This window comes from Amblyraja radiata, chromosome 2 (genome assembly GCF_010909765.2).
Source record: "Amblyraja radiata isolate CabotCenter1 chromosome 2, sAmbRad1.1.pri, whole genome shotgun sequence".
NCBI classification, from domain to species: Eukaryota; Metazoa; Chordata; class Chondrichthyes; order Rajiformes; family Rajidae; genus Amblyraja; species Amblyraja radiata.
Genome location: NC_045957.1, coordinates 14793759 through 14813634, shown reverse-complemented (window position 1 = coordinate 14813634; position 19876 = coordinate 14793759). Strand labels below are relative to the sequence as shown.

Genomic DNA, 19876 nt, shown 5'->3' with positions numbered 1-19876 from the left:
TGTTATTTTTAGTGTGTTTTAAAAGTATGTGGTAATGTTCTCTGGTTTGTTTTATGTGGGGGGTGGGGGAGGGGGTCAGGGTAAACTTTTTTTCAATCTCTTACCTTGCCGGAGATGCGATTGTTTTCCGGATCGTATCTGTGGTCGCTCTGCGGACTAACATCATGGAGCTGGCGACCTTGCTCGAGACTGACTTTGTGCCCCACTGCGGCGCCATGGACTTACCATCGGAGCCTGCGATCCCTTGCCTAGGATTGAAGCTCCAACCATGGCCTGCGGATTTCAACATCGAGGAGCTCACAGTCTTGGGTAGAGACTGATGTCGGGAAGCTCCAAGCCACACGAGGTTCAACCAGTCCCGACCCGGGGTCCGATCACCCGGCGCGGGGGAGCTGAGATCCCCCCCGATGCGGGAGCTTGATCGCCCTGATGCGGAGTGCTCGACCGCCGGCTGCTGGAGCCAAGATCGCCTCGACAACAGAAGGTTCAAGTGCCCCGACCACGGGAGAACAAAGAAGGAAGAAGGTTGAACTTTATTTGCCTTCCATCAGTGAGGAATGTTGGGGTAGTCGCTGTGGTGGATGTTCATGTTAAACATTTATTTAGGTGGCTTGTTGTTCTTTATTGGTATGACTGTATTGAAAATCAAATTCCTCGAATGTTGTAAAACATACTTGACTAATAAATTACTATTATGATTATGATGATTATGATTTAGTCATCTACCCAGTCGTGCCCCTAAGAAATTTACATTTCAATGTCATCTTGCATTCTTCTAAACTTCACAAGATATTTCCACTTGTGATAGATCAACCCTGCCATCCTAGGGAATTTATGGAGTGCTGCCAATGCCTAAATATCCTCTCTGAAACAAACGACCAAATTTGTACACAGTATTGCAGGTGCGACCTCACCAGCACTCGGCATAGTGGTGTCCATATAGATTTCGAAACTCTAACTCTCCAGTAATGAAGGCTGATGTGGCATTTGTTTCCCTAACCATGTTTTGTACTTGTCTAACCTTGTGTTTCATGGACAAGAACACAGTTCATACTTTGTTCATCTGCTATGTTTTTCCATTTATATAAAAGTCTGCCTTTACATTCCACTGATGTGTGAAACCTTGCATCTCTCCACATTAAATTCAGTTTGCTGAGATCTTGCCCATTCACTCAGCCATGTCCAAATATATAAATACAAACATATCTACGGTTGTCACATATAGGGTGAAAAAAATGTGCAGAAACACATTCCAAATAGATAAGCAAACAGCAAGTGGACAGAAGTGAACAATTCAAAAGTAAAGTGCAAATTTGGCAATTGCTCCCACTAGAGGCAGGAAAAGCATAATATAAGCTGATGCTGCTGTTAACTGCAGTTTCCACCCACTGAATTTTAAATATTTTGAAAGTAGTACCTCAATAATATTAGAACGGATGAGTTTCCTTTCTTTCTTTTTCTTTCCTAATCCAGGAATGTTTCTTAAGAACTTTTCAACTTCCTTTGACACTTCAGGAATTTCTTGTGGAGTGGCATTCACTGCACATCTATCAAGATAACATAGATCAATGAATTATCTGCAATAATCAATTCATTGGTATCCATACAAAGTTGTGGTCTTTGCGATTTGACAAAATGATGATATTAACTAAGTGGACGGTAACAAACTAAATTTTCTCGCGACATGTGATATCATTTAGTCCATCCCACAAATAATAGAGATCCTATAACAAGGTAGAAACTTAATTTTTACATGAGAATAATGGACCATCTTCATTTTTTTAAATTGAAGCACAACATAACAAGCACATAGCTTTTATACACAGGTACATAGGTTTTTTATACGCATGTAAAAAAAGCCTTGATCTTGTTTAAGACTATCACAGGAAACTTAGTACTATAATTGGTACAATTTGCATTGTACGAACACACAAATAAATTGAAAGTGGACCAGAGTGCCAGAATCATAAGTGGCAGGCATAGGAAATTGAAAAAAAGACAATTCCAGCAGGATTCAACGTCAAAGGATAAGTTCTTGCAAAATAAAATAGTAAAGCTACTTTTTGAAGATGTTTACATAACTTAGAGATGGTGCAATAAATGTCTCTGCTTAACGTTCAAAGCTGCAGTTCTGCAAAGTTAATTCCTAATCTACATCTGTCATATCACCGAAACACACTTTAAAAAAAAATCAGAGCTTGAAACTTTGAAGATGTGTGCATTTTATTTTGTCTGGCTACTATGTGCTTCTGAATATTAAAAGCTCACCTCATATTCTCACTGCTCATTAAGTGCATCTTAATACGTGGCAGTTTGCGGAGAACAGTCAAAAGTTCAGGCATCTCAGCAATTCTCTTCATGTGGTGCACCTTTGGAGGAAAAATATTTTATACACAAACACCTACAAAACGTCTTACCATTGTCTAGGGTAGATAAAAATGTTGGAGAAACTCAGCGGGTGAGACAGCATCTATGGAGCGAAGGTATAGGTGACGTTTCGGGTTGAGACCCTTCTTCAGACTGATGTGGGGGTGGTGGGGGCGGGAAGAAGAAAGGAAGAGGCGGAGACAGTGGGCTGTGGGAGAGCTGGGAAGGGGAGGTGAAAGAGGGAGTAAGCAAGGACTACCTGAAATTAGAGAAGTCAATGTTCATACAGCTGGGGTGTAAACTACCCAAGCGAAATATGAGGTGCTACTCCTCCAATTTACAGTGGGACTCACTCTGGCCATGGAGGAGGCCCAGTACAGAAAGGTCGGAATCGGAATAGGAGGGGTAGTTGGCTAAAGTTGTTAGAAATCATGGAAAATTTACAACATAGGATGCCGCAACCTGACCTAATGTGGCCACATGAGCGGAAAAAGAGTAACCAAAACAAAATCAATCTCTCAATACTCGGTTCATGCCTATTTAGATTAAGATCATTCAATACACACGACCATTATGACGCGGGTTCCTGCCTCTACCATCTTTTCAGGGATTGACTTCAGGAAGCAAAGATTAAACACACACACCCCCGGTATACACTAATAGTGCCGAATTAGAGATGGTTAAAAGCTTCACGTTCCTCAGAATAAATATCATAATGTGTCCTGGATCAACCACAATGATGTTATGACCAGGAAACCACAACAATCCCTATACTTCTTTAGAAGGCTTAGGAAGTTTGGCAAGTCCCCACAAACCATCACTAACTTCTACAGATGTGACGTAGAAAGCATTTTAATCGGCTTGATAGGGTAGATGTTGAGATATTTTCACAAGTAGGAAAATAGCACGCAACAAAAAGCTTTTCACTATACCTCGGTACAAATGGGAATAATAATAAACTAATCAGCAATTTCTAGTTCCTTGCTAGTTGGGTGAATGGATTTTTTCTAATCTCTCCTATAATTCAATCAATTACTGTCTACCTACTATGACCTTCTACTTTTTTTTATCTCTCTGCTGAGAGAAGTATGTGGTCCCTATTTGCATGTGGCCTTTTAACATTTTGTACATTCTATTCAAGTCTCTCCACCGTTCCCTCTGTTTCAAAGAAAACACTCAAACTATTAGGTCTTGTAATTCTCACAAGAATACAAAAAAAACAGGAGTGGTAATGGACCACCAGGCCTTTCAAGTCTGTCCTGCCATTCGATATGATCGTAGCTGACCTCAATTCCCCCCCAAATTATTTAATTTATCAAATATCCATCGTCACCTTAAATATATCAAATGTTCTGGCTTTCACCACCCTCAGGGGCAGAGAAATCCACAGGTCCATCTAAGATAAAATTTCTGCACACTCTGTTTTAAATGACCTGCCCCTTATTTTGTATCAATGCCCACTTGTTGGTGACTTTCCCATTCGCGAAAATATCTCAACATCTTCCCTATTAATCATCCCTCAGGCACTTGTATCTTTGAATAAGGTCACCCCTCATTTCTTCTAAACTCTGAGGAACACAGACTCAAACTGCCTAGCTTCCCTCAGGAACATCTAACCCTCTCAACTCAGGATTAGACAGGTGAATCAGCTTTGGACTGACCATCTCCGTTACTACTCTATCCTTTCTTAGATATGGGAACCAAAACTATGCACAATATTCCAACAGCCTAAATAACAACCCCACCCCCCCACCCCCCCCCCCCCCCACTCCGATTCTTAAACTCTAACCCCTGCGCCATAAATGCCAACATACCATTTGCTTTCTTAACTATCGTTGTTCCTCGACCTACGATGGGGTTAATTCCGATAAACCCATCGTAAATCGAAAATGCATTTAATACACGTGACCACGTGGACAGAAGCGAGCTGTGGCTCGCTGCCGTTGCCCAGCTTTTGCACCATCGTAAAATCGAAATATCATAAGTCGAAGCATCGTAAATCGGGGAGTACCTGTACTTGTTTGATCTGCCAGCTAATTTCTTTGAGTCATGCACTAGAACACCCAGATCCCTTTGATCGTAACTCATTTGTAGTCTCTGGCTACTATTGTATAATATGCTGTAAGTCCGTAACAGATAGGTAAATAAATTACAATTTCTAGCAATAGACCAAGTCTTTATGGAGAAGGTCAGTTGCAAGCTGGTACATTGGCATATCATAATCAGTATCATCAACATACTCCTCAGATTGTAACCAATAAGCAATTCTGTACACCTTGTTTTTCCTCAACTTTTCAATTTTGGCATTGTAAACTACATGTTTTTGCTCTTCAAACCACACATGACATGCCTTTCTGCCCACTACTTTCCCATTAACAATGTCCTATAGATTCAATTTCTTAAGAAAAGGATATATTTTTTAAATACCCTAAGTATCCGAATAACAAACTAATACCATTCACACAAGAATTCACAATATAACATGATTTTTACTGTCATGAATTTATATCCCAGATGGAAGGAATTTAATGTTTAATTCCCATACATTAATCCAGAAACATCCTCTCAAAATATAATCAAAATTATTGTTTTTTGCACTATGCATGTGACAAACTGTTGTGAATATTTAGTTTAAAAATAATGATTATGGAGAGAGAATAACACAAAATATAGACAATTTGGACGGGTTATGACATGATTGTCCAAATAAAAAGGGCATTTTAATCATCTTGCTTCTGGAACGCGATCGATTGGAACGTTGAATATGCGGTGAATTTGAACCCCATATCGGCAGGAAAAACACTGCCGGTTCGTATGGGGCCCAAATCACATTTTCGCAACGTAAAATTAGATTAAAGCCATCCCAAGAAGCAAGATTTGATGTAAAATACACGACTTACACTTTGTTTCGTCCCGTTCTTGCGATCCGTCACGTTGTAAGCGTTGAGGGCGTTAGAAATCGCTTTTTATTTTAATCCAAATATTAAATTGTCCAGCAATTTAAAAAAAAAATATATATATATATATAGCGCAAACAGGAGTCGGGTCGATTTTTCTTCAGCAGCTAGCAGCCCAAGGAAGTCCGCCTCCGATAGGCAGTACAAAACGGCATCCCGCCCCCTCCCTCCTCAAAGGCGCTAAAGTCGCGCGCACGGCCAGTGGCAGAACTGCAGCGCCGCTGGAGGTAAGTATTGTAACATCACTACATATCTACCATCTTTTCCAAGATGAAGACTGAAGCAAAAAAGATTAAACATACCTGCCATTTTATTTTATTTTAATTAGTTTATCAGCCTCATTCCCTAGAGATACCACACCCTCTAGGTAGCATCTTCTTATTTATATGCCCATAGACATTTTCATATGACAAGCTAGTTCTTTCAAAAATAGTTTTCACCCATCTCATGAGCTTTTTCGTCTTTTGCTGCTCCAGCCCTGCGGCTTACCACAAGCCCTTACATATTGGATGCTCTACTTTTCAATTTATAATAATCAGATTATGCCTCTGTCTCATGGAATCTATGTTTCCAACTGGGATAGATTCCTGATTTATTAAATAGCTACCAACCACCATTCATTTAGTGACTTGTCTCTGCATATTTTCCCAATCTACCATCGACAACACCACCTTCGTACCTTTATTATTGCCCTTACTTACGTTGAAGACACTGGTTTTGCTCCTGTGGTATTCACCCTCAAATTGCATTTAGAATTCTATCAGACAAAATATGTAGGAAGGAACTGAAGAAGGGTCCCAGCCACAAACGTCAACCATTCCTTCTCTCCAGAGATGCTACCTGTCCCGCTGATTTACCCCAGCATTTTGTGTCTATCTTGGAATTCTATCATATTTGCATCCTAAAAATCTTTATCTCTTATTAATGTGTAGGAAGGAACTGCAGATGCTGGTTTAAATCAAAGATAGACAAGCTGCCAAAGGAAAGTTTGAGATGCTATTCCTCCAATTTGCAATTAGCCTCACTCTGACAATGGAGTCAGAGTGAGGAGGCCTAGGACAGAAAAGTCAGCGTGGGAATGAGAAGGGGAATTAAAGTGTTTGGCAACCGGGAGATCAGGTAGGTCCAGGCGGACTGACCAAAGGAGTTCAGCGATCTCACGGAATGATAGCTAATTCCCCTTTTGTTGAAAATGATGAACAACTAATACTTCTTTTTTGGAACATGACATTTATCACTTAATTCTTTTTTTATATTTAAAAGTGAAAATATTTTGTGTAAATTGATATTTTAAATACTTTCCATTCAAATAATTAATTGAAAAAGGTGCTTTAATATTTTTGAGTATTGCATTACTTTATTCAATGAACCCCTTCAAAGGTGGAAAGTACAAAGCTCTTAATTGTTTGCTCTCAGTTACTCAAACTTCTCTCCTGAATCTGGCTGGCTCAATTGAAAAGATAGCAGAGAATACAAGGCAGTAACAGCTAATCAGAAAATCTCAAACCAAATCATTTCAAATGCTAGCACACTTAAAAGAGAGATATTGTCTTCCCAGTACCTTTACCCTTTGATTCATAACAGCTCAATTTCCCAAGGCTAAAATCTCACTACCAAATAGATAAGTGTAACTGTGACCATTAGTAGCAGAAAAATGTACATTGTAATAGCAATCAAAATTCATTGGTGTCAATCGCTGTCAAAATAAACTCACTAATCTATTCACCGTTTGATACCATAATCTTGATACCAACGAAAAAAATATTACCTTATAAAAGGAATAGCAACATAAAACTGCAGAGCACATTGGACAATAAAGAATATGGGCCTTGACAGTATTCTGGCTGAGTGCCTCAAGCTACGCTCACTTGAATGTTAAACATGTACTACTTCCACTTATCGCAGACACCCATCATGGTTCCTTTCTCAAACACTTCCCAATTTCTTGGCTCCTACCACTTGAAGACATGGTTTGCATGAATAGTATCTCCATGTCACCAGGCCCAACAGTGACCTCCATAATGTTTGGAACAAAGACATATCATTTATTTATTTTCTTCTGTTCTCCACAATATGATATTTACAGCAGTGTTTTTACATAGTCCTCCCCCCCCCCCCCCCCCCCCCCATTTTAGGGCACCATAATGTTTTGGGACACAAAATTCATTATGCTACTACCATCAGCAGTTGTATCATCAATGAAGATAAATGAGCCAGTACCTTCAGCGCCATACATGCCCAGGCCATAACACCCCCACCACCGTGTTTCACAGATGAGGTGGTATGCTTTCGATCTTGAGCAGTTCCTTCTCTCCTTCATACTTTGCTCTTGCCATCACTCTGTTACAAGTTAATCTTCGTCTCATCTGTCCACAAGGCCCTTTTTCCAGAACTGTGTTTGCTCTTTTAAGTACTTCTTGGCAAACTGTAACCCGGCCATCCTATTTTTGCGGCTAACCAGTGGTTTGCATCTTGCAGTGTAGCCTCTATATTTCTGTTCATGAAGCCTTCTGCGGACAGTGGTCATTGACAAATCCACACCTGACTCCTGAAGAATGTTTCTGATCTGTCGGACAAGTGTTTGGGGTTTTTTCTTTATAATAGAGAGAATTCTTCTGTCATCAGCTGTGGAGGTCTTCCTTGGCCTGCAATTAGTAAGCTCACCAGTTCTCTTTTTCTTCTTAATGATGTTCCAAACAGTTGATTTTGTTAAGCTCAAGGTTTGGCTGATGTCTCTAACAGTTTTATTCTTGTTCCTCAGTCTCATAATGGCTTATTTGACGTTCATTGGCACAACGTTGGTCCTTATGTTGATAAACAGCAATAAAAGTTTCCAAAGGTGATGGAAAGACTGGAGGAAAAACTAGGTGCTGAGAGCTCTCTTAAACCTGCATTAAGGACACACCTGAGCAGTTTACAAACACCTGTGAAGCCATGTGTCCCAAACATTATGGTGCCCTGAAATGGGGGGGACTATGTATAAACACAGCTGTAATTTCTACATGGTGAAACCAAAATGTATAAAAATGGCCTTTAATAAAATCTCACAACTTGCACTTTAAACCACATATGATTTTTTCTATTACAAATCTCAAATTATGGAGTACCGAGGCAAATAAATAAATGATGGGTCTTTGTCCCAAACATTATGGAGGGCACTGTGTGTGGGAAAATATAGTCGTTCTTTCATCTTCGCTGGGTCAATTGTTTTAAGAGGTCCCTCACACAGTACGGTGAGAAACTCACTGTAAAATGTGACGTAGCTCCAGACTATCTTCTCTGGGGTGAGGGGAAAGCTTTATAACTGACTTTGTCAGCAACATCCATCCCATTTTTGAATTGTAAATGTCCTGTACATATCACTCAAAATTGGGGGGGAGGGGGGAAACCCCAATAAATTAAGGTCAATTATTTATTTTCCTTTTATTACCCATGTACAGAAAAGCTATAGAGGGAATGGGGGTGTTAATGAGGGAAAACAGTGACTGAGTTTTACCTGGCTTAACCCATTAAATATCTCTTGTAGTTTTCCCGCTGGGGTCAGTGTCTTGCCAGCCCGAACTGCTGCATATTGATGCCCTGTGTCTGGAATCCCATTGGACAGCTCCTGTGCGGCCATCATGACCAATACTTTGAAATGTTCCTCGTCGTCAAAATGCGGGCTGCAAAGGGATGGAAACGAGAAAGGGTTATTGGTTCACAGAATTGTTCAGAGCTTCAATAAGCAAAACAAAGTAACAAACACCATTAAATGTAGCCTACATTAAGGGCAGCATGGTGGTGCAGCGGTAGAGTCGTTGCCTTACAACATTTGCAACGACCCGGGTTCGATCCCCACTGTGGGTGCTGTCTGTACGGAGTTTGTACGTTCTCCCTGTGACCCGCGTGGGTTTTCTCCGAGATCTTCGGTTTCCTCCCACACTCCAATGTTGTACAGGTATGTAGGTAAATTGGCTTGGTACAAATGTAAATTGTCCCTAGTATGTGTAGGATTGTGCTAATATGCGGGGATCGCTGGTCGGTGCGGACCCGGTGGGCCAAAGGCCCTGTTTCTGCGCTGTATCTCTAAACTAAACTGGAAAACTGAGATTAAAACCCGAATGTCTGGAAATATTCAGTAGATTAAGCAGTAAATTTGGAAGAGAAAATAGACCATAAGAGATAAGAGCAGAATTAGGTAATTCTGCCCATTGAATCCATGCCACCATCCAACCATGGCTGATCTATTTATCCCCTCTCAACATTTGCCTGCCTCCTCCCCGTAACCTTTAGCACCCTTATAGCCCTGTCCCACGGTGCGAGTTCATTCCAAGAGCTCTCCCGAGTTTGCCCTGATTTCGAACTCAGAGATTTGCGGTAATGGCCACTCGTCGGTACGCGGGGCTCTCGTGGACATTTATCAACGTGTTGAAAAATCTTCACGAGTCTTCCCGTGCTTACCTGCCGTTAGTGAGTCTTCCCGAGTACCTGCTGTTAGCGTTACGAGCCGCTAAGAGACGTCCCCGAGCTCCGACGTACCCGCTACGTTCATTCTCCATGCTTACCACGAGTTTGATTTGTTTTTAAACTCGGGAGAGCTCTTGGAATGAACTTGCACTATGGGACAGGGCTATAGCTAATCAAGAATCTATCAATCTCGGCTGTAAAAACAGAATTCCTTATATGCAAACCTTCTTTCTGACTGTACTTGTTTTCAATAGTAATTTTTCAGCACTATCCTTGTAATGTGGTCAGATGCAAGGACATTAAAAAAAAAACTGATGCTAAGGGGAGCTTTAAGTTTTAACTTTTAAGTTGTACGATTTGGCAAATGGCAATGCTTTTACTGAATACCCCATAAGGATCACAATACTTCCATTGACAAATTCCAGGCGGACACAATGAATTAATCATAAGCAAAATATAAAAAAGTTTGCACCTATTTTTGAAACAATCTTATTAACTGGCACTCACCTGTTGAAGGTGTCTGCCCAAAGTTGCATCATATCAGGCAGATTTCTATCCAAACATAGAGACGTAAACAACACTCCCTGATGTACAAGAAACAACTGCTTCAACATAATGGTAAGCATAATTTATACAAGATACACAAATGCAATAATCATTACAGCAGAAGAAAAGCACAAAGAATGATGGTGCTAATAATATTGTTATTGAAGAGTTAATGAAATTCTTAGTTATTCTGTATTAGTGATCAAAAATTAGTCCTTTTTAAGAATTCAAAGAAAGTTGGTAGTAGTTTGGAACCTCTATGAATCCATTTGATTTTAAAATTATTAAGATTCTAGTGCAATTACATAACTTAATCAAAATCATAAACTTCAATTGACTATACATTTAAATATCACATTGGTGAGCATTAATGTACAAGTATTTTATCCAAATGGGAAATGCAACGATTAACTTTGCTCAAAATTGTAATTGCAAACCAGTGAGGTCAGATAATTTTCCTGCATCCTAAAAATCCTTTGCAGTGCATCCTAAATAATCCTATTAAATGCCTATGTCGTGAAGAGGGGGCTTGACCCAAGGAAAATACGAGGTGCTGTTCCTTCAATTTGCACTGGGCCTCACTCTGACAGTGGAGGAGGCCCAGGACAGAAAGGTCAGTATGGGAATTAAGTTAAAGGGAGTTAAAGTGTTTAGCAACTGGGAGATCAGGAAGGTTTAGGCATAACAAAGTTTTTATCTGCAAAGATATTAATTGACGTTGAGTATTCACACCATTCTCTTTTATCTCACATTCCCAGCAGCTGCTGTATTTTACATCCCTTTACTCTCCTCAATCCTTATTCACCCAACACTCAGTTTATCCTTTCCTCAGACAGATCATCTTTCTCTTAGATAGCACCAACGGCACGTGTCTGATGTCTTTTGATCTGGATTCTATCATTTACATTGCCTTTGTTCTACACATCCCCCTCTGTTTTCTCAAACTTAAAACATTATGAAAAGTCACTGACCTGAAATTTTAAGTACTTCTTTCCACAGATACTGACTGACCTACTGAACATCTGTAATTTTTGCATTTGTCTCTCATTTCTACTGTACTTTAATAGAACGCCCACCCAAATCTTATAGCTTGAGTAAAAATATACCTCAATTTCACATAACGATATGACACTCGAGTGGTCAAATCCAACATCAATTATCATACTTCTTACACTTGAAAATACAACACCCCCAAGTAGAGAAGTATAAAACCAGAGGGCATAGGTTGAAGGTGAGAGAGGAAAGATTTAAAGGGGACCTGAGGGGCAATTTTTTTACACAGAAGGTGATGGGGATATGGAACAAACTGTAGTAGCCATTTAGCTTAACTCAGTATGTTAAAACTATAACCAGTTACCTTTAAATTTTATCTGCCTGTAATTATGTGGTTGGGATTTATACATAGTCTGAGGCGTGTTTGCGGCTGGGATTCTCGCGCAGACTCCCTAGTAGTTAGTTTAGTTTGAAGAAGCATGGGGGAGAGGTCACAGCTTTTGACCATGCACGCGTTTGATCAAAATGTACTTAAACAAGAAGAAGTTTGGATGAATATCTTACTGTTTTTACTACTACAACATAGAAACTATTAATCAAGAGACTGTGTGTGGAAGATTTATCTTTCAACACCGTTGACTGTCTCGTGGAGAGCTCGTGAGTGCGTTTCGATCAATCTCCTGATCCACTGTCTTCAATCATAGTGATTAAAGGAAAGAATCCTTGAAACGATATGAAAATCGGTCACTATACACACTGCTAGAGAAACTGGTAGAGAGAGGTACAACCATTTCTATCCATGAACCTGTTCAAATATCCTTTTAGAGGAATATGGGCCAAAAACGGGCAAATTAGACTAGGCTAGCATTAATGAGTTGGGCCAAGGAGTCTGTTTCTGAGCAGTATAATACCATGACTCTAAAGTTTGCAACTATACCCTCTCAAAATATTTTTGGGGTGCGAACATTCCGATTCTTGCAGCTGAAGCCATCTTGACACTTTAGTGTCCATTTTTAATTTAGCAGCTTCTATTTGCACATAGTTCATTAATTTTTGATAAAACTAAAACTTTCCAAATGGAAAGCTCTCGCCCACAAATCTCACCCGTCTGTAAATGAAATTAAGTTTTGTTTGGTTACTTTAAATTTGAGAAAAATGTTTATGAACAAAAGTCCCACCTAATACTTGCAGTTTATTCTGCTTATTGTTTTTTCTAGTTTAAATCCAATAGGTACTGCACCTGTTCATACATATCCAAATTTTCATTATCTTGGAGAATCTTAGGTGAGGCAGACAATCCTCCAGTCTTCAACTCAATCTGTTGTGCCTGCTCTCTATAATTTAGATTCCCACAGCCTATTCTAAAAAAAAAATGAAGTAAAATGTCAGTCGTTAAGTCTATTATCAGCTTATAAAGATCAGCATGAAACATTTGTCATCAATGTTGCCACAGCCTATACTTTATGCATTTAAATAATACCCGGACAGCGCCATACAATGGCTGGCTCGCCAACAGTCTGTCACGTCCCTTTCTCTCTTTGTTGTTTTTTAGTCTGTAGTTAAATGTTGTTGTAGTGAGGGGGGGGGGGGGGGGGGATCTTATTGAAACATACAAGATTATTAAGGGGTTGGACACGCTAGAGGCAGAAAACATGTTCCCGATGCTGGGGGAGTCCTGAACCAGGGGCCACAGTTTAAGAACAGGGAGTTGTGAGTCTGTGGAATTCTCTGCCTCAGAGGGTGGTGGAGGCAGGTTCTCTGGATACTTTCAAGAGATAGCTCGATAGGGCTCTTAAAGATAGCGGAGTCAGGAGATATGGGGAGAAGGCAGGAACGGGGTACTGATTGTTGGTGATCAGCCATGATCACATTAAATGGTGGTGCTGGCTCGAGGGGCCGAATGACCTACTCCTGCATCTACTGTGTGTGAGGTAAATGAAATATTCTAATTTACTTAAACTTCATTTAAGCTTTAAGCAACTCATTTCTGTAATACACATCTTCAAAGCGCCTGGAAATTATCGCTGGTTCCGCAGGCCTCGCCGGCCTGAGGCCCCGCACATGCGCACACTTCAAACTGTCTACAGTGTATCTTTAGTTTTGTATTATGTGGGGGGTGGAGGGGGGAAACTTTTTTATCTCTTTCCTCGACAGAGATGCGACTTTTTCCTTATCGTATCTCCGTCTGCATAGCGGATTTAACATCTCGGAGCTGGGGATCGACCATGGGAGCTCCAACCGCGGGACCCTGCGGACTGAACATTGTGGAGCTTGCAGTCCCTGGTTAGGGACCGGCTTCGGGAGCTCCAAGCTTCGACCGCCCGATCACGGGATCTTCGATCACCCCGACGTGGGAGCTTCGATCGCAGACTGCGGGAGCTTCAATCGCCCCGACTGCAGATGGTTCGACCCCCGACCGCGGGAGAAAAAGGAGGAAAGAAGATAAGACTTTATTGCCTTTCATCACAGTGAGGAATGTGGAGAAGCCGCTGTGGTGGATGTTTATGTTAAATTTTTATGTGTTCGTGTGTTTTGTTGCTTTTTTAGTGTGACTGTACGGCAAATCAAAAATCCTCGTATGATTTACATACTTGTTTTGTTTTCATACTTAGTTAACAAAATCACTTTAAAATATCAATTAATACCCCTCCCATGCTTCAAAAGAATGTTGCCCAAGATCCTGCAAACTCCACTGAGTGGAGTTCAGCTTTTCTGACAATATCCTCGAGAGGGGTCCAACAAAAATGAAGCCTACAAACAGATTGAGCAAATTACACTAACAACACAAAAATCGAAACTGGCACAGACAAATAGATTTAAGGGTGACAAAATGTATTTATTGAAAAAAACATTGTAATATTTAACCATGGTGCAGAGATATCCGACATTCCACAAATATACAAATACTTCTCATAGACACAGATTGTTCATAAGTTATGATCCAGTACACTTCATTAACTCTCACAGAACATAAAACAATACAGCACAGGAACAGGCCCCTCGGATTGTTACCACCCTTGCAACTTCACTAACTTACCTTGTAATCACACTGCAGAATAGTGGTACATATGGCTTCAGCTCATCTGGTAGAGTATTAAGGCTGGTGAAAGCCCTGAAGTAAACAATGCCATTGGTTGGCTGCCCACAGTACTGAATAGGCACCTCTCCACCTACAAGAAAGTAGAACAGAATGAAGCCAACGTTTCAAAAGGTACATTTAATGTGTAACCAGCTCACTATGTCTATGTCTCATATAAAGACTCTGTCTTTGACTCTGACATGGGGGGGAGAGGGGAGTGCAGGGGAGAGATATGTTTAAGTTTTGCCTTCCATCACAGTGAGGAGGACTCACTGTGATGGATGTTTATGTGAATTGAATTGTGTTGGTGTGTGTCTTGGTTCTTTTTTTGTATGGCTGCAGAAACCAAATTTCGTTTGAACCTCATTTGAGGTTCAAATGACAAATAAAAGGTATTGTATTATATTGTATTGTATTGTACTGCCAATTTAAATTGACACAGACTTAACCACACAATATTTAAATCTTTCTTTTAGCTTCTCTATTTCAAAATTAAACTAATTCTTAATCTGCTAGAATGACTATTTGTTGTTCTTGTAACATTTTACTTAATTCTTTCCAATTGGAACAGATACCTTATGGACTTCAATATTTGATTGTTCATTTGTCTTATTTTCACCATAGCCTTTTTAAGTGCTGCCATAAAACATTTTTCGGGGTTCTTTTACAATCAACAACATGGATTTAATTTAATAAATTCATAAGTGATAGCAGAATTAGACCATTTGAATCATCAAGTCTACTCCGCCATTCAATCATGGCTGATCTATCAACCCCATTCTCCTGTCTTCTCCCCATACCCCAGACCCCATTCTCCTGTCTTCTCCCCATAATCCAGATCTATCTATCTCTGCCTTAAAAATATCTGACTTGGCCTTCACAGCCTTCTGTGGCAATGAATTCCACAGATTCACCACCCTCTGACTAAAGAAATGCCTTCTCGTCTCCTTCCTAAAGGAATGTCCTTTTATTCGGAGGCTATGACCTCCGGTTCTAGTCTCTCCCACAAGTCGAAACATCCTCTCCACATCCACTCTATCCAAGCCTTACACTATTCGGTAAGTTTCAATGAGGTCCACCCCCTCATCCTTCTAAACACAGAGTAGAGGCACAGTGCAGTCAAACACTCATCATATATTAATGTAATAAGACAGAAACAATGCCAGGAAGTCACATGTGGGACCATCTAATCCACTGGGAAAACTGAATAGGATGGGGCCAAAGAACTCACCCATCCTGAGAGATTTGCAAATATTGAACAAATGATCACCCAGATATTGCTTTGTTCCCAGAATTTGGACTACACTGACAAAGTCAACATTTCATATCTATTCTTAAAGACTCTTGAACTAAACCATTGCAAAGGGCACAGAAGGTACACAAGTAGCTTCTGCTAGCCTTTCCAAGCATCAATAGGGTCAAACTTTGCACTAAACTGCAGGTTTAAATAACAAGTAGATCTTGTATGATAACCCCATGCAGGTCAATAATCTTACCTACATAATCCATCTCGACTGACGTTAAAGGAAATGTTTGTGGAATATCAGAAATTTTAAGTGCTGGCAGACAGGACACATCTTGAGGTGTGCTCTGTGCAGCTATCAGCTCCAGGCCTGAGAAAGTAAAAAGAACCTTTGTAATTAATTATTTAAGAAAGAACTGCAGATGCTGGAAAAATCGAAGGTAGACAAAAATGCTGGAGAAACTCAGCGGGTGAGGCAGCATCTATGGAGCAAAGGAATAGGTGACGTTTCGGGTTGACTCTTCTTCAGACCCGAAACGTCACCTATTCCTTCGCTCCATAAATGCTGCCTCACCCGCTGAGTTTCTCCAGCATTTGTGTCTCCTTTGTAATTAATTAAGTTACCATTTTAGCACTAGTGCATTTAAAAGCATCTCAAAGAAATGAGAAAACAGGTGAAGCATTAGCTGTAGCAATAATCACAAATCAAATTGTTGGAATATCTAAAGCAATGCTTCTGAAAGAACCTTCATCAATACTATCAATAAGAATCACCACCGCTTCTTTTATTTTATGTTCAACTTCTGCAAAAGACTTGTGTGTAGATTATAGGTAATTAGAAAAACTAACAAAATGTTATCATCTATTATATGGAGAGTTGAATGCAAAAGTAGGAAGGTTATGCGTCAGTTAGATAAGGCAATTGTGGGAGTACTGTGTACAGTATTGGCCTCCTATTTAAAGAAAGATGTTCATGTGCAGGGAGTAGATCAGCAAAGATTTTCTGCACCTGTATCTGGAACGGATGCAGATCAAACTTGCAGCTGCTGGAATAAATGTAGACGATTGAAATATGAGGGACCCCGATGGTCCTTAATTGGATAGATGAGGAGAGGCAATTTCCTCTTGTGGGTGAACCTAGAACTAAAGGGCCTGTCCCACTTGGCGATATTTTAAGCCTCCGCTGGCATTATTGACTGACGTATCAGGTCACCAAAACGTTGCAGCGTGATGCGCCGTGACGCAGCGTGATGACCTATGACGCGCGGAGTTTTTCCGAATGTCGCAACGTTTTTTTTGTCGCCGCTGAATTTTGAAATGTTCAAGATCTTTTGGCGACACTGATATGACGCCGAAAAAAATCGCCAAGTGGGACAGGCCCTTAAGGATTTGAAAATAAGGATGCAAGACAGAAATGTTTTTTTCTCTGTGTGTCTGAAAAACTTCAACAATTCATAAATGATAGATAAATAGATTCCTAATAAACAAAGGGATGAAAGACAACCAGAGGTGGACAGAAATGCAGTTACAATTAAACACATTTTAATTCAAAATCCACCATATTAATTGTTATTCTGAACATCCAAATGTTTCTGCAATAGCCCTTATCATCACTCCATGGACAACTTAATTTCTGAATAAAAACACAACATTAAAAATAAAAAAAATTTTAAACTGTAATTTGCTGTGGGGGTTATATTCAGTCTAACCAACGTAGAGGTGTTAGAACAATGGTAATGTTAACTCGCACGCCTGTAAATCCCAGGAACTAGAAGTGGAGTTAGTAGAATGTTCCAGTTATAAAACAAGACACCAAGGATGCCCCATGCCCTTCATCAATAATACTAGGGGGGACAGAAAATGTTCATATTGACCAAATTAGACATTATAAAATGGAGGATCCCTGCATCTGCAGGACTTGCTTGGCCTCTGTCTGTGGAAAATTACAGGCTGTGAATGGCACCATTCTGAGCCCTAGATTGATATGCAGGATGGGGAAAGATCCAGATGTCCTCTTTATTGTTAAAATGTATGAGGACTCTGCAGAGAAACTCAAAGGTGTTGCAGATGCATTACCATGATTGGCCGGCTGCAAAGGGATTGTAAATACTGTTAATAATGTTGCAAAGTGTTTGTGCTGCTGTTTGATGATTGGGTGAAGTGTGAAGCCGTGTTAGAATTGTTTATATTACCTGGGAGAACGTTGCATTATTTGATTAATTGACTTCCTTCCAGAAGCCTCTGTGGAAACATTGTAATGGGACTCTTTGTAATTGGGTTGGGGAACTGTCAATAACACTTTAATGTAATCAATATGTGTGATTGACTTCTAAGGGTGCCACCCCCGTGTAGTTCTGCCCCACAAGGTTCGATGACCTATAATATGTAGCCCCCACGAGGTTCATTGTTGATCTTCTGGAAGGGCGCTTGGGACTGCGTGACCTTTTGGAGGTGTCTGCTTGCACGAGGCTGAAGGGCTTGAACAGTCAGGGACAAGGATCGAACCCGCGGTGGTTTAGGTATTGTATAGGGGATTCGTTGTTCGTTCAAAAAATAAAGTTTAGTGGTCCTGTGCTTGACTCAGTGTTTGACTGCACTAGACTAAGGGGGGGTAAGCTTTAGGAGCATAATTACAGGGTCTGGCCTACCGTGCCCTCAAGGTCAGCCGAGGGTGGCGCCCTCGGGACACAAAAGGTGGAAGGGCAAGGAGAGGTACATCAGTTTGCTTGACAATCCAGACATCCAAGGAAGATGAGGGCTGGAGGCCTTGCAGCAGCCTGGGGCTCACTTCGATTGACCAAGCACAAGGACTGGACTTTGAAAATGGTGCCAAAACTTGGTGCCTCTCGTTTGCGGTCTCAGATGACAATTTCTGCACACTTTGCTAATCGAGGATTGTGCTTAGGTATACTAAACAGTATGCAACAAAAGAATTTCACTGTGTGTTGCACATGTGACAATGAAGCGCCGTTGATCTCCCATTAATCATGGTTATACTGTGCACATCCACAGGTGTCTTGTGATTACAACCTGGGTACTGCCCCCCAGGAGGAAGCAGAAAGATGACACATGCTGCTTTATACTCAGGCAGCACAAAACGTCCACCTCTTGCTCTGGGGATTACAGATGTTTGTGATTAAAAGGAAAAAAGTGATTACAAAATATTTAAAATATGATTCCCGATCCGCAGAGAACGTCACCTTTTTCATAGATTTCTTTCTTTTCTTCTGTAGAGAGGGAGTTGACCTTCTCTTGTAGTGTTCTTTTTTCCGCATTGCCTTGGTTTTCCAAATAACCTTCATCTGGACTCATTGACAAGGCCAGCTGATGAGGGTTTTCCTGGGTCACAAGAAACATTCCATATTATGGCCAAATAGAAACATAGAACATAGGTGCAGGAGTAGGCCATTCACAACTCTGGCTGAAAAACATTTTCCTCATCTCAGACCTAAATGGCCTACTCCCTATTCTTAAACTGTGACCCCTGGTTCTGGACTCCCCCAACATAGGGAACATTTTTCCTGCATCTAGCATATGCATTCTAATAACCACAAAACTCTCCTTCAGAAATAAATTAGAGGGAGGTAACTTTGCCAAATACACAGCCTTCAGTGAAAAGTGTAGAAGAATATAGGGTGACATTCTGAAAAGAATAGTAGTTGATGATTTTCAATTAAGGATTTCAATAAAAGCAATGGGGAGGGGGGGGGGGGGGGGGAGATAAATAATAATTTAAAAAAAAAAATCACATTTCGATTTCATTAACACCTTTTTGGAAAGAAAAGCTACCACAGGATTTAAGGGCATCAAAATACTTCAGCTCAAGGAGATAAATAAATAAAGTAGAAATTCAGGAAAGGGATGCAATTATTTAGCATTCTGATAAAATCAGTTAGCATAGATAGCCTAATAAGATTGATATGAGCCTTTGAAGAAATCAGTTAAAGATAAGCATATGGTTTAAATGCTATTAAATACATTACAGTTTTAATGGCATTGGATTTAACAATCATAAGTTGACAAATTTTATGACATCTTTCGTAAACTTTTTTCATGAAATTCAATTCAATAAATAAGGACAAATATGAAGTGTAGGCCAAAAACAAAAATCACTAAACTTGCCAGTTATTGTTAATGGAAAATACCAATCAATGGGGACAGAGACAGCTCCAGATTGCCCTCCAGATGCAAGCAAACACTATCTTGAAAATGCAAAAGCAATATAGATTTAAACAAACATTTTAA

The 19876-nt window shown here is 40.2% G+C and overlaps 1 protein-coding gene across 1 annotated transcript in view; it reads right to left on the bottom strand.

The window, feature by feature from the left end:
- Window positions 1–19876, bottom strand: part of pitrm1 (pitrilysin metallopeptidase 1) — a 70967-nt gene that overhangs the window by 16963 nt on the left and 34128 nt on the right. Inside the window, exons 14-21 of the mRNA XM_033042177.1 lie at window positions 18832–18970; window positions 15885–16001; window positions 14347–14479; window positions 12550–12670; window positions 10278–10354; window positions 8821–8986; window positions 2269–2369; window positions 1418–1547 (exon numbers count right to left, since the gene is read on the bottom strand). Of these exons, the coding sequence (XP_032898068.1) occupies window positions 1418–1547; window positions 2269–2369; window positions 8821–8986; window positions 10278–10354; window positions 12550–12670; window positions 14347–14479; window positions 15885–16001; window positions 18832–18970 (984 nt within the window). The remainder of the gene's footprint in view (window positions 1–1417; window positions 1548–2268; window positions 2370–8820; window positions 8987–10277; window positions 10355–12549; window positions 12671–14346; window positions 14480–15884; window positions 16002–18831; window positions 18971–19876) is intronic.